This window comes from Ranitomeya imitator, chromosome 5 (genome assembly GCF_032444005.1).
Source record: "Ranitomeya imitator isolate aRanImi1 chromosome 5, aRanImi1.pri, whole genome shotgun sequence".
Taxonomy (NCBI): Eukaryota; Metazoa; Chordata; class Amphibia; order Anura; family Dendrobatidae; genus Ranitomeya; species Ranitomeya imitator.
This window is the reverse complement of record NC_091286.1, coordinates 13,544,165-13,558,712: the sequence shown is the minus strand read 5'-3', so window position 1 is coordinate 13,558,712 and position 14,548 is coordinate 13,544,165. Positions and strand designations below refer to the sequence as shown.

General features: G+C 50.1%; 2 protein-coding genes across 3 annotated transcripts in view; one reads left to right on the top strand and one right to left on the bottom strand.

The window, feature by feature from the left end:
• MOCS1 (molybdenum cofactor synthesis 1) overlaps positions 1-11,820 on the top strand; it is a 36,697-nt gene extending 24,877 nt beyond the window's left edge. The window contains exons 7-11 of one of the 2 annotated variants that reach the window (XM_069768323.1): positions 805-917; positions 1,028-1,138; positions 1,559-1,679; positions 1,901-1,948; positions 8,232-11,820. In XM_069768323.1, the coding sequence (XP_069624424.1) occupies positions 805-917; positions 1,028-1,138; positions 1,559-1,679; positions 1,901-1,948; positions 8,232-9,043 (1,205 nt within the window). In that variant the 3' untranslated portion in view covers positions 9,044-11,820. Of the gene's footprint in view, positions 1-804; positions 918-1,027; positions 1,139-1,558; positions 1,680-1,900; positions 1,965-8,231 lie in introns of both variants that reach the window. The other variant, XM_069768324.1, reaches the window with a different exon arrangement.
• Positions 11,821-12,536: 716 nt separating this feature from the next.
• LOC138637631 (uncharacterized) lies at positions 12,537-13,964 on the bottom strand. The gene has a single exon (XM_069726469.1). It carries the CDS (start codon positions 13,962-13,964, stop codon positions 12,537-12,539), a length of 1,428 nt encoding a protein of 475 aa, XP_069582570.1.
• Positions 13,965-14,548: the final 584 nt, after the last annotated feature.

Sequence of the window (14,548 nt, the reverse complement as noted above, 5' to 3'; positions counted from 1 at the left end):
TAATACAGGATGTAACTCCGGATCAGTAATGTAATGTATGTACACAGTGACTGCACCAGCAGAATAGTGAGTGCAGCTCTGGGGTATAATACAGGATGTAACTCAGGATCAGTAATGTAATGTATGTACACAGTGACTGCACCAGCAGAATAGTGAGTGCAGCTCTGGGGTATAATACAGGATGTAACTCAGGATCAGTAATGTAATGTATGTACACAGTGACTGCACCAGCAGAATAGTGAGTGCAGCTCTGGGGTATAATACAGGATGTAACTCCGGATCAGTAATGTAATGTATGTACACAGTGACTGCACCAGCAGAATAGTGAGTGCAGCTCTGGGGTATAATACAGGATGTAACTCAGGATCAGTAATGTAATGTATGTACACAGTGACTGCACCAGCAGAATAGTGAGTGCAGCTCTGGGGTATAATACAGGATGTAACTCAGGATCAGTAATGTAATGTATGTACACAGTGACTGCACCAGCAGAATATGAGTGCAGCTCTGGGGTATAATACAGGATGTAACTCAGGATCAGTAATGTAATGTATGTACACAGTGACTGCACCAGCAGAATATGAGTGCAGCTCTGGGATATAATACAGGATGTAACTCAGGATCAGTAATGTAATGTATGTACACAGTGACTGCACCAGCAGAATAGTGAGTGCAGCTCTGAAGGGCTGACTATGCAGAGGTTAGTGGTTGGCATATGGGCCGTTACATCAGGGGGGCAGTTATTTTGGGGTACTTGCTGTGTGTCCTTTGTTTTGCTGCTATCTGTAGTTACTTCTATTGTAGGCAACAAGTGGAACTTCCGGAAGATGGTGAGTTACCAGGAGATGCTGGACACGATCCGGCAGAAGTGGCCGGAGCTGGAGAAGGTCCCTACTGTGCTGGAGAGCACCTCCAAGGTACAGAGACGCCTTATTTTTATATTGTGTGTTTCTTTGTGCTGGGGGATTTCTACCCTCCTTCTCTCCGGGGGTCTCATGATGATAATGGTGGGTTGCGCACTTTTCAGGCGTACAGAGTGCCGCGCTTCCAAGGACAGATCGGCTTCATCACCTCCATGTCCGATCACTTCTGCGGCTCCTGTAACCGGCTGCGGATCACGGCTGACGGGAATCTCAAGGTACCAGTAATATCGGCCACAAATCCAGCAAAGGGGGTTTCTTTCTTTTTTCTTTTCTTTTTTTTTTTTTTCATTTTTTGACTAGAGGGAAAAAAAACTTTTTTGTTACAGCTTTTCATGTGAGTAGAGCATATGAATTGTTAATGTAGATCTGGATGTAACTGGAGCAGAAGGATCCTGTGTGCGGCTCTGATGTTGCAGGAATGTAAGAATTGTGATTGCAGCTCTGGAGGCGACTGCAGCACTGGCATGATTTATGCAGCTCATTACTTAAGCTTTTGTATTGTCAGTGCAGCTTTCGTTGTAATTGGAGCATTAAAATGACTAATGAGGTTCCCGATGTGACGGGAGAGTAACCTTTGTAGATGCAGCTCTGGGTGTAACTAGAGGCTAATAAATGATTGTAATCTGTGTGCCCAGGTCTGTCTCTTCGGGAACTCGGAGGTGTCTCTCAGAGACTGTCTGCGCAGCGGGGCGAGCGAGGAGGAGCTGGTGCAGATCATCGGGGCGGCCGTAGGGCGTAAGAAGAAGCAGCACGCGGGTGAGTGCAGCGGCCGGCGCTCTGTGTCAGGAAACCGTCAGCACAAGTCTCATGTGACTGCGGTGTGAAGATCGGATCTCCGCTTGCTGACAGTGAAGAGCAGCGAATCTGGCGCAGCTGAGGGCTTGTTACAATGTGTCAGTTCATGTAAAATGCGGAAGTTCCATGAAGAGTCCCGGTAACGTCGTCCCTGATAATAATCTGTTACTTTGTGTCTGCAGGAATGTTCAGCATCTCCCAGATGAAGAATCGGCCCATGATCCTGATTGGTGGGTGACGAAGCCTGTACGTACGGGGGCCGCAGAGCCGCCTGCTACCACACAGCATGTCCGTCTAATGGTGTCCATCAAATGCGTAATGAGACCGTCAGCAAGCAGGGTTATTAGCTGCCGACACCAGTGCGTGTTGTGTGAGCGCCCAGACATTAACCTGTGACACAACGGAAAGGGTTAATTAACGTAACGAAATCACCAGGTGATACCGACTTACTGACTGTTTCCAGGCAATACACATAGAATCCCATAGTGGAACACAATATCAGATGGGCGTATCTGTATACACACAGTTATTGTTACATGGGACTGCAGGTGACCTCTACTACATTATCTGTATTCTGTTATCACTGTTATCTGTGGTGTTACATGGGACTGCAGGTGACATCTGCTACATTATCTGTACTCGGAGAGTTATCACTGTTATCTGTGGTGTTACATGGGACTGCAGGTGACATCTACTACATTATCTGTACTCAGTGAGTTATCGTTGTGTTTTCTGTGGTGTTACATAGGACTGCAGGTGACATCTACTACATTATCTGTACTCAGAGAGTTATCACTGTTCTCTGTGGTGTTACATAGGACTGCAGGTGACCTCTACTACATTATCTGTACTCAGAATATATCACTGTTATCTGTGCTGTTACATAGGACTGCAGGTGATATCTACTACATTATCTGTACTCAGAATATATCACTGTTATCTGTGGTGTTACATAGGACTGCAGGTGATATCTACTACATTATCTGTACTCAGAGAGTTATCACTGTGTTATCTGTGGTGTTACATAGGACTGCAGGTGACATCTACTACATTATCTGTACTCAGAGAGTTATCACTGTTATCTGTGGTGTTACATAGGACTGCAGGTGACATCTACTACATTATCTGTACTCAGAGAGTTATCACTGTGTTATCTGTGGTGTTACATAGGACTGCAGGTGACATCTACTACATTATCTGCACTCAGAGAGCTATCACTGTGTTATCTGTGGTGTTACATAGGACTGCAGGTGACATCTACTACATTATCTGTACTCAGAGAGTTATCACTGTGTTATCTGTGGTGTTACATAGGACTGCAGGTGACCTCTACTACATTATCTGTACTCAGGGAGCTATCACTGTGTTATCTGTGGTGTTACATAGGACTGCAGGTGACATCTACTACATTATCTGTACCCAGAGAGTTATCACTGTGTTATCTGTGGTGTTACATAGGACTGCAGGTGACATCTACTACATTATCTGTACCCAGAGAGTGATCACTGTGTTATCTGTGGTGTTACATAGGACTGCAGGTGACATCTACTACATTATCTGTACTGAGAGAGGTATCACTGTGTTATCTGTGGTGTTACATAGGACTGCCGGTGACATCTACTACATTATCTGTACTCAGAGAGTTATCACTGTGTTATCTGTGGTGTTACATAGGACTGCAGGTGACATCTACTACATTATCTGTACTCAGAGAGTTATCACTGTGTTATCTGTGGTGTTACATAGGACTGCAGGTGACATCTACTACATTATCTGTACTCAGAGAGTTATCACTGTGTTATCTGTGGTGTTACATAGGACTGCAGGTGACCTCTACTACATTATCTGTACTCAGGGAGCTATCACTGTGTTATCTGTGGTGTTACATAGGACTGCAGGTGACATCTACTACATTATCTGTACCCAGAGAGTTATCACTGTGTTATCTGTGGTGTTACATAGGACTGCAGGTGACATCTACTACATTATCTGTACCCAGAGAGTGATCACTGTGTTATCTGTGGTGTTACATAGGACTGCAGGTGACATCTACTACATTATCTGTACTGAGAGAGGTATCACTGTGTTATCTGTGGTGTTACATAGGACTGCAGGTGACATCTACTACATTATCTGTACTCAGAGAGTTATCACTGTGTTATCTGTGGTGTTACATAGGACTGCAGGTGACATCTACTACATTATCTGTACTCAGAGAGTTATCACTGTGTTATCTGTGGTGTTACATAGGACTGCAGGTGACCTCTACTACATTATCTGTACTCAGGGAGCTATCACTGTGTTATCTGTGGTGTTACATAGGACTGCAGGTGACATCTACTACATTATCTGTACCCAGAGAGTTATCACTGTGTTATCTGTGGTGTTACATAGGACTGCAGGTGACATCTACTACATTATCTGTACCCAGAGAGTTATCACTGTGTTATCTGTGGTGTTACATAGGACTGCAGGTGACATCTACTACATTATCTGTACCCAGAGAGTTATCACTGTGTTATCTGTGGTGTTACATAGGACTGCAGGTGACATCTACTACATTATCTGTACCCAGAGAGTGATCACTGTGTTATCTGTGGTGTTACATAGGACTGCAGGTGACATCTACTACATTATCTGTACTGAGAGAGGTATCACTGTGTTATCTGTGGTGTTACATAGGACTGCCGGTGACATCTACTACATTATCTGTACTCAGAGAGTTATCACTGTGTTATCTGTGGTGTTACATAGGACTGCCGGTGACATCTACTACATTATCTGTACTCAGAGTGATCACTGTGTTATCTGTGGTGTTACATAGGACTGCAGGTGACATCTACTCCATTATCTGTACTCAGAGAGTGATCACTGTGTTATCTGTGGTGTTACATGGGACTGCTGGATGTGTTGTCTCGCGGCTGCTCTTTTCCCCCTGGTACAATATAACTGTGATTTCGGTACTATTGAGTTTCGCAATCACTTGGATTCAGATCAGGGATATAAACTTTTTTTATTTTTCTCAGTTTTTGGGAAAGTCTCTGAACTCCCGACCACAAAATATCTTAATGATATCTCGGCGCTGACACTAAAAATAACTTGTGGTCTCGGAGAATGAAACCGCGTCCGGAATGTTTTATCTCGCAGCGGAATCCGTGCTGCAGAACTCGCAAAGTATCGAGGTGATACGGGATGGGGGGCCCGAGGGGAGGGCGAGGGGGTCACGGAGAGACTGGGGGGGCCCGAGGGGAGTGCGAGGGGGTCATGGGGGGGGCCAGAGGGGGAGACTGGGGGGCCCGAGAGGAGGGGGTCATGGGGAGACTGGGGGGGCCCGAGGGGAGGGCGAGGGGGTCACGGGGTGGGGCCCGAGGGGGAGACTGGGAAGGCCCGAGGGGAGGGGGAGACTGGGGGGGGGGCCTGAGGGGAGGGCAAGGGGGTCACGGGGAGACTGGGGGGGCCCGAGGGGAGGGCGAGGGGGTCACGGGGGGGCCCGAGGGGGAGACTGGGGGGGGCCTGAGGAGGGTCACATGATGTAGAAACGTTTAATAGAGAAATAGCGAATTATCACATAAGGGAAACTCTTCTGATGGCCGCTCATGTGGCTCGCTGTGACCGCTGCCCCAGTGCCGCTGTGATTTCTGGAAGAAGTCTCCAATCGTCGACCTTCTTTTCCGGGCGTTGATGTTCTCTCGTCCTGGTTACCCCCTCTCCCTCCACACTGACTCTATCACCATCGTCCTCTCCTCCGTATTCAGTCCTCACTTCCTGGCCGTCATCCTCTTACTCTTCTTGGCCGCTGTCTTTGTCTCGCAGTTCTCATCATCTCCGGTCTTATTACCCTTGGCCACCATCTTTCTCACTTGGCCACCATCTCTTTCCTTGGCCACCATTTTTGTTTTTTTTTGGCCACATTACTTCTCTACTTCTCCTGGTAGCCATCCTTCTTTTCTTCATAGCCATATTTCATTTTTATGGCCACTGTTTTTTTTCTTTTTCGCTGCCTCTTTATTTTGTGTGGTTATTTACTTTTCTTGGCCACCATCTTTGTTTTTGTTTTGTTTTTGTTTTTTTTAATTAATTTATTTATTTTTTTGTCGCACATCGTCTGTCTCTCCTTGGCCGCCATCTTTTCTTCCAGGCTTTCACTATGATCTCTTGGCCGCCATCTTTTCCTTCCAGGCTTTCACTATGATCTCTTGGCCGCCATCTTTTCCTTCCAGGCTTTCACTATGATCTCTTGGCCGCCATCTTTTTCCTCCAGGCTTTCACTATGATCTCTTGGCCGCCATCTTTTCCTTCCAGGCTTTCACTATGATCTCTTGGCCGTCATCTTTTTCTTCCAGGCTTTCACTATGATCTCTTGGCCGCCATCTTTTCCTTCCAGGCTTTCACTATGATCTCTTGGCCGCCATCTTTTCCTTCCAGGCTTTCACTATGATCTCTTGGCCGCCATCTTTTCCTTCCAGGCTTTCACTATGATCTCTTGGCCGCCATCTTTTTCCTTCCAGGCTTTCACTATGATCTCTTGTCACCTTTCTCTGCCAGGCGTCCTTCTTACTTGGCCGGCCGGTTATTTTCTTTTTCTCTCTTCTTGGAGGCAGCGACAATTAAACAATGATACAACGTTACAGTTGTCCGCTGCTCCTGTGCAGACCTATGTGTCTCCATGGTGACAGACTACAAACTATGTGTCTTTGTAGTCTGACCTTCAGTCTTGTGCTTTCTTCTTTCTTCCCTTCACAGAACAGAGTAATAGTGAGGTTTGGATTGTGTAACCATAGAAACACAAAGCTCCGGAGCTGCGTACCTGAAACGGTCGGAGAACAAATCTATTTGCTTAGTTGAATTCTCTTTTCTGAAGACGTATTGGAGTCATAGCAACCTCTGCTTGTACATGGGCTTTCCACCCACCGTGCTGGCACTGATGCTCTGCAGACAGACTTGCAGCCCCCCGTGTGTTTGCTCTAGTCCCATAGGACATATGTGCAAGTATTAGAGGGAATTCTTATTCATGTTGTTCTCCGCACTTTTACCCGAGGGAGAGCTTTGTCCTAGAGGCGGCCGCTGATCTGTTCTCCCTGCTGGGGTGGTTGGGGGGCACGGAAGATGCTGGTAAATCTGAGCTGAGACCCCGAACTCTCTGTACAAGTCTCGTCACTTCTCCCCACTTTTTTTATTTTTTTATTTTTGAGGCTCGGAAGAAGGATTTAAAGGTGAAGTGTCTCATTTACTTGACTTGTCTTGTGCTTCATTTGATTATACTTTAGTCACACTGAGAGCTGCAGTCGTAAATCCGTCAGTTTGGTCACAATGTAACTGCAATATAGCGGAAAATACGGGGTACGAACTTTATAGTGGTCTCTGTTCTGTTACATCCCCAGAACACATTGTAACGGAGTGCAGCAACATAAGCAGCATTGGTAATATGTTACCTGGGGCGACTGTCAGGACGTTATAGTGGACTGCGTGAGGCCAAATGTAGGATATAATACTGCCCTCTGTGTACAAGAATATAACTACTATAATACTGCCCCTCTGTACAAGAATATAACTACTATAATACTGCCCCTATGTACAAGAATATAACTACTATAATACTGCCCCTATGTACAAGAATATAACTACTATAATACTGCCCCTATGTACAAGAATATAACTACTATAATACTGCCCCTATGTACAAGAATATAACTACTATAATACTGCCCCTATGTACAAGAATATAACTACTATAATACTGCTCCTATGTACAAGAATATAACTACTATAATACTGCCCCTATGTACAAGAATATAACTATTATAATACTGCTCCTATGTACAAGAATATAACTACTATAATACTGCCCCTATGTACAAGAATATAACTACCATAATACTGATCCTATGTACAAGAATATAACTACTATAATATTGCCCCTATGTACAAGAATATAACTACTATAATACTACCCCCTATGTACAAGAATATAACTACTATAATACTGCCCCTATGTACAAGAATATAACTACTATAATACTGCTCCTATGTACGAGAATATAACTACTATAATACTGCCCCCTATGTACAAGAATATATCTACTATAATACTGCTCCTATGTACAAGAATATAACCACTATAATACTGCTCCCATGTCCAAGAATATAACTACTATAATACTGCCCCTTTTGTAGAAGAATATAACTACTATAATACTGCTCCATATGTACAAGAATATAACTACTATAATACTGCCCTCTATGTAGGAGAATAGAACTACTATAATACTGTCCCTATGTACAAGAATATAACTACTATAATACTGCTCCATATGTACAAGAATATAACTACTATAATACTGCCCTCTATGTAGGAGAATAGAACTACTATAATACTGTCCCTATGTATGAGAATATATCTGCTATACTCTTGACCACGATACATGTTGTTGTGCAGTAATGTCATGTATACCTGAGTGCTCAGTATATTGCTATATGACAATGGAGTATAACTCCCATTTTCTCTCTTTCCAGGGTCGCCTCCTTCCTCCGTCCTTCACTTTTGGAGAACTGTTTGGGGTTTTTATATGATGGGACATCTCCGATCTTTTGCTGCCCGTGTGCCGGGCGCTGGGTTCTGCCGCCGCTCGGTCCGGTCGATGTGGGGTTTGCAGACAGGATTTATGGACTTTTTACAATCTGATTTTCGGAAACCAGTAGTAAATCCTTTGGTGCTTCCGCTGCGCAGTTTCTGCCGTGACCCCGAGTCTCCGGCCCCCCATTCTCAGTGCCTTAATACTCCACAGTCTTCCATTGACAATCTATCTGAAACGCACAATAATTCCCGTTTACAGGAGGCGTCTGGACATTTGACGCACGTAGACCGAGCTGGAAAGGTTCACATGGTCGATGTCGGAGAGAAATCGAGCACCAGCCGCACCGCCATCGCTACGGCCGTCATCCGCCTGGGCCCCGAAGTCTTCAACCTCATCCAGTCCAACCACTTGAAGAAGGGCGACGTCCTCACCGTGGCACAGATCGCCGGCATCCAGGCCGCCAAACTGACCAGTCAGCTGATTCCTTTGTGCCATAACATTTCCCTGAGCCAAGTCCAGGTTTCCCTGACGCTGGACGCCATGCGATTTGCAGCCGTGGTGACGGCCGAGTGTCGCACTTACGGTAAAACTGGGGTTGAGATGGAAGCGCTGACCGCGGCGAGCGTGGCGGCATTAACCATCTATGACATGTGCAAGGCTGTCACTCACGACATGGTGATCGAAGAGGTGAAACTCGTGAGCAAAACTGGAGGACAGAGAGGAGATTTCCTGCGAGGTGAAGAAAGATGAGAAACGCGTCGGGAAATCCTGGATTTTCCATGTTACCGAGATCTGATGTGATGGCTCCACCTGAGATTTCTGCTTTCAGCTTTTGCAGAAAGAATCTAAATAACAATGTGACTCCAATCATATTTTACTGATTCTCATTACGTCCTGTCTTCTCTGGTCACATCCAAAGCGGCAGTCAAAATCACGCATCCTAGAATCCGCAAGAGCCGCGATAACGTGAACATTCAGGCTGAGTGCCTGCCGACGGGCTCATCACTTGTGTATGGCAGGTTAGGAGATGGTTGACCGGTCCAAATCAGATTCCTGCCCGATCTGCGATATTACTACAGTCAGTCCTGCGTCGTGTGAACATCCCAGCTCTGCATCTTAGTACAGTGTAATGTTGGCGAACGCAGCTTTGGATGTGACTAGAGTAGAAATCTAGAATACAAAGCATGGTATTTCTAATGATTGTCAGCATGTTCTGGAGCGGTGACGTGCAGAACCGACATTCAGCGGCAGCGTCACATGTGCAGTGTCTGCCGCCGTGCAGGAGTGATGGGACCGAAACGCACAATGCACCCGCGACAAAGCACGATCAGTTGTGATTCCCCAGAGCCATCAGCACCATCCTGGGGGGACACCAGTGTCTCGTGGTCCCTTCCAACCCTACATTTTCCCCTGTGACATCACTACCATCCCGGGGGACGCCGACACCTTATGTTCCCCTCGTACCCTACATTTCCCCCTGTGACATCACTACCATCCTGGGGGACGCCGACACCTTATGTTCACCTCGTACCCTACATTTCCCCCTCTGACATCACTACCATCCCGGGGGACGCCGACACCTTATGTTCCCCTCGTACCCTACATTTCCCCCTGTGACATCACTACCATCCTGGGGGACGCCGACACCTTATGTTCACCTCGTACCCTACATTTCCCCCTCTGACATCACTACCATCCTGGGGGACGCCGACACCTCATGTTCACCTCGTACCCTACATTTTCCCCCTATGACATCACTACCATCCCGGGGGATGCCGACACCTTATGTTCACCTCGTACCCTACATTTTCCCCCTATGACATCACTACCATCCCGGGGGATGCCGACACCTTATGTTCACCTCGTACCCTACATTTCCCCCTGTGACATCACTACCATCCCGGGGGACGCCGACACCTTATGTTCACCTCGTACCCTACATTTCCCCCTGTGACATCACTACCATCCCGGGGGATGCCGACACCTTATGTTCCCCTCGTACCCTACATTTCCCCCTGTGACATCACTACCATCCCGGGGGACGCCGACACCTTATGTTCCCCTCGTACCCTACATTTCCCCCTGTGACATCACTACCATCCTGGGGGACGCCGACACCTTATGTTCACCTCGTACCCTACATTTCCCCCTGTGACATCACTACCATCCCGGGGGACGCCAACACCTTATGTTCCCCTCATACCCTACATTTCCCCCTGTGACATCACTACCATCCCGGGGGACGCCAACACCTTATGTTCACCTCGTACCCTACATTTTCCCCCTATGACATCACTACCATCCCGGGGGATGCCGACACCTTATGTTCACCTCGTACCCTACATTTCCCCCTGTGACATCATTACCATCCCGGGGGAGGACACCGATGCCTCATGGTCCCTTATAACCGTACATTACCCCCTGTGGCATCACTACCATCTCGGGGGAGGACACTGCCTCATGGTCCCTTCCAACCCTACATTTCCCTCTGTGCCATCACTACCATCTCGGGGGGAAGCCGACACCTTATGTTCCCCTCGTACCCTACATTAGCCCCTATGACATCACTACCATCCCGGGGGACACTGATGCCACATGGTCCCTTCCAACCCTACGTTGCCCCCCTGTGACATCACTACCATCCCAGTAGGACGCTGACACCTCATGTTCCCCTCTTACCCTACATTACTCCCCGATGAGATAACCACTAAATTGGGGGACGCCAGCACATCGTGGTCCCATATTACCCTGCATTATCTCCCGGGAGACGCTGACACCTCATGTTCCCCTCGTACACTACATTGCCCCCCTGTGACATCACGACCATCCCGGGGGACGCCGACACCTTATGTTCACCTCGTACCCTACATTTCCCCCTATGACATCACTACCATCCCGGGGGACGTCGGCACCTCAAGGTCGTTTCTCACCCTGCATTACCTCCTGTGACATCACTACCATCCCGGGGGACGTCGGCACCTCAAGGTCGTTTCTCACCCTGCATTACCTCCTGTGACATCACCACCATCCCAGTGGATGCCGGCACCTCGTGGTCACTTCGAACACTACTTTTAGCCCCTATGGTAGCAGTACCATCTGAGGAGGGATGCCAGTGCTTCATAGTCCTTTCTTACCCTGCATTATCTGCTGTGACATCACCACCATCCTCGAGGGATGCCGATTCCTCATGGTCCCTTCTTACCCTCCATTAACCCCGGTGACATCACCACCATTCGTGGGGACACCAGCAGCTCACTACCATCCCCGTGGATGCCGGCACCTCGTGGTCCCTTACCCTGCTCTACCTCCTGTGACATCACTACCATCTCGGGGGGTGGGGGGAACGCTGACACCTCGTGGTCCTTTCTCACCCTACACTACCTCCGGTGACATCACCACCATCCCGGAGGACGCTAGCGCTTTGTTACGCTGCAGACAATATGCTTATTTTGTAGCGATTCTGCTGCTTTTTTATATTCTGAATCTGATACATTGTTACATTATACAATAAATCACCAATAACCAGCGCTTGTTGTACATGGTGTATACCGAATCTATACCACACAAGAAAAAGGAGCAAAAGTCCAAAACGAAGGCCCTGGTGGGGTGTCCCGGATAGGGGAAGGTCTGGTGAGGTGTTCCGTGTATAGGGTAGATATTGCGGGGTGTCCCAGGTATATCGCAGGTCTGGTAGGGGGTCGGGGAAGGTCTGGTGAGGTGTCCCGGGAATAGTGCAAGTCTGGTGAGGTGTCCTCATACAGAGCAGATATGCCATGTACTAGGTATAGCGCAGTTCTGGTGGGGTGTCGCTGGTATAAAGCTGGTGTTGGGGTGTCCCGGTGGTAGGGTGGGTCTGGTGAGGTGTCCCGGGTGTACGGCTGGTCTGGTGCGGTGTCCCGGGTGTAGGGCTGGACTGGTGGGGTGTCCCTGGTGTAGGGCTGGACTGGTGGGGTGTCCCGGGTATAGGGCGGGTATGGTGAGGTGTCCCGGGTGTAGGGCGGGTCTGGTGGGGTGTCTCGGGTGTAGGGCTGGTCTGGTGAGGTGTCCCAGGTGTAGGGCGGGTCTGGTGAGGTGTCCTGGGTGTAGGTCTGGTGAGGTGTCCCGGGTGTAGGGCGGGTCTGGTGGGGTGTCCTGGGTGTGGGTCTGGTGGGGTGTCCTGGGTGTAGGTCTGGTGGGGTGTCCTGGGTGTAGGTCTGGTGGGGTGTCCTGGGTGTAGGTCTGGTCAGGTGTGCCGGGTGTAGGGTTAGTCTGGTGCGGTGTCCCGGGTGTAGGGCTGGGCTGTAGCGGTGTCCCGGGTGTAGGGCGGGTCTGGTGGGGTGTCGCGGGTCTGGTGAGGATGCCCGGGTGTAGGGCTGGACTGGTGGGGTGTCCCAGGTAGGGCGGGTCTGGTGGGGTGTCCCGGGTGTACGGCTGGTCTGGTGCGGTGTCCCGGGTGTAGGGCTGGTCTGGTGAGGTGTCCTGGGTGTACGGCGGGTCTGGTGCGGTGTCCCGGGTGTAGGGCTGGACTGGTGGGGTGTCCCGGGTGTAGGGCGGGTATGGTGAGGTGTCCCAGGTGTAGGGCTGGACTGGTGGGGTGTCCCGGGTGTAGGGCGGGTATGGTGGGGTGTCTCGGGTGTAGGTCTGGTGAGGTGTCCTGGGTGTAGGGCGGGTCTGGTGGGGTGTCCTGGGTGTAGGTCTGATGAGGTGTCCCAGGTGTAGGGCGGGTCTGGTGGGGTGTCCTGGGTGTAGGTCTGGTCCGGTGTGCCGGGTGTAGGGTTAGTCTGGTGCGGTGTCCCGGGTGTAGGGCTGGGCTGTAGCGGTGTCCCGGGTGTAGGGCGGGTCTGGTGGGGTGTCGCGGGTCTGGTGAGGATGCCCGGGTGTAGGGCTGGTCTGGTGGGGTGTCCCGGGTGTAGGGCGGGTCTGGTGCGGTGTCCCGGGTGTAGGGCTGGTCTGGTGAGGTGTCCCGGGTGTACGGCGGGTCTGGTGCGGTGTCCTGGGTGTAGGGCTGGACTGGTGGGGTGTCCCGGGTGTAGGGTGGGTATGGTGAGGTGTCCCGGGTGTAGGGCGGGTCTGGTGGGGTGTGTAGGGCTGATCTGGTGAGTTGTCCCAGGAGTAGGGCAGGTCTGGTGGGGTGTCCTGGGTGTAGGTCTGGTGAGGTGTCCCGGGTGTAGGGCGGGTCTGGTGGGGTGTCCTGGGTGTAGGTCTGGTGCGGTGTCCCGGGTGTAGGGCTGGGCTGTAGCGGTGTCCCGGGTGTAGGGCGGCTCTGGTGAGGATGCCCGGGTGTAGGGCTGGACTGGTGAGGTGTCCCGGGTAGGGCGGGGTCTGGTGGGGTGTCCCGGGTGTACGGCTGGTCTGGTGAGGTGTCCCGGGTGTAGGGCGGGTATGGTGAGGTGTCCCGGGTGTAGGGCTGGACTGGTGGGGTGTCCCGGGTGTAGGGCGGGTCTGGTGGGGTGTCCTGGGTGTAGGTCTGATGAGGTGTCCCGGGTGTAGGGCGGGTCTGGTGGGGTGTCCTGGGTGTAGGTCTGATGAGGTGTCCCAGGTGTAGGGCGGGTCTGGTGGGGTGTCCTGGGTGTAGGTCTGGTGAGGTGTTCCGGGTGTAGGACGGGACTGGTGAGGTGTCCCGGGTGTAGGGCGGGTCTGGTGAGGTGTCCCGGGTGTATGGCTGGTCTTGTGGGGCTTTCTCAGTATACATCATGACTGATGGGGTGCTTCAGGTATACCATGGGTCTCGTACTGTGCTCCTGGTATGGATCTTCAGGGGTGTGGATGTGACATATCACCTACCTATACATCCCACAGTTATCCCAATGGTGGCAGTGGATTCTCCTTTCGGCAGCGCCTCTCCGTAGATAATGGTCAGGAATGAGGACCTTGATGGAGCTGGAGGTGGTCACTGTTCTCCAAGTTCTCTGATCTCAGGTACGTGATGTAATTCTAAGTAGCGCTAAGCATCTCTGGCTATTCAGGGTCTGTGGAAAGAAAGCGTGACTGCCCCCATATCACCAGAGCAGCCGAGGACTGCCATCCTCCTGCCTCACATGGAAACCACAGGACATTATCGGGCCTCCGTACGTCAGTGGTCTCAGCCTCCTGGAATGGCTACAAATAAAACCAATAAAGGCTAAAAGCAGCAAACAACGGTGATCTAACTCCTCCAGATCCTGATGGCCTCACCTCCCCGACACTCAGTATCACCACAGATGGCGCCAGCACAGAAAGACAAAAATGTCACATATTAACCTGCGAGCGCCAGGAGTGAAACTTACACCGTAATTA

Bases quoted from the DNA above. Each gene is read 5' to 3' on its own strand.
- LOC138637631 (XM_069726469.1), bottom strand. From the start codon at position 13,964: ATGTATACTGAGAAAGCCCCACAAGACCAGCCATACACCCGGGACACC.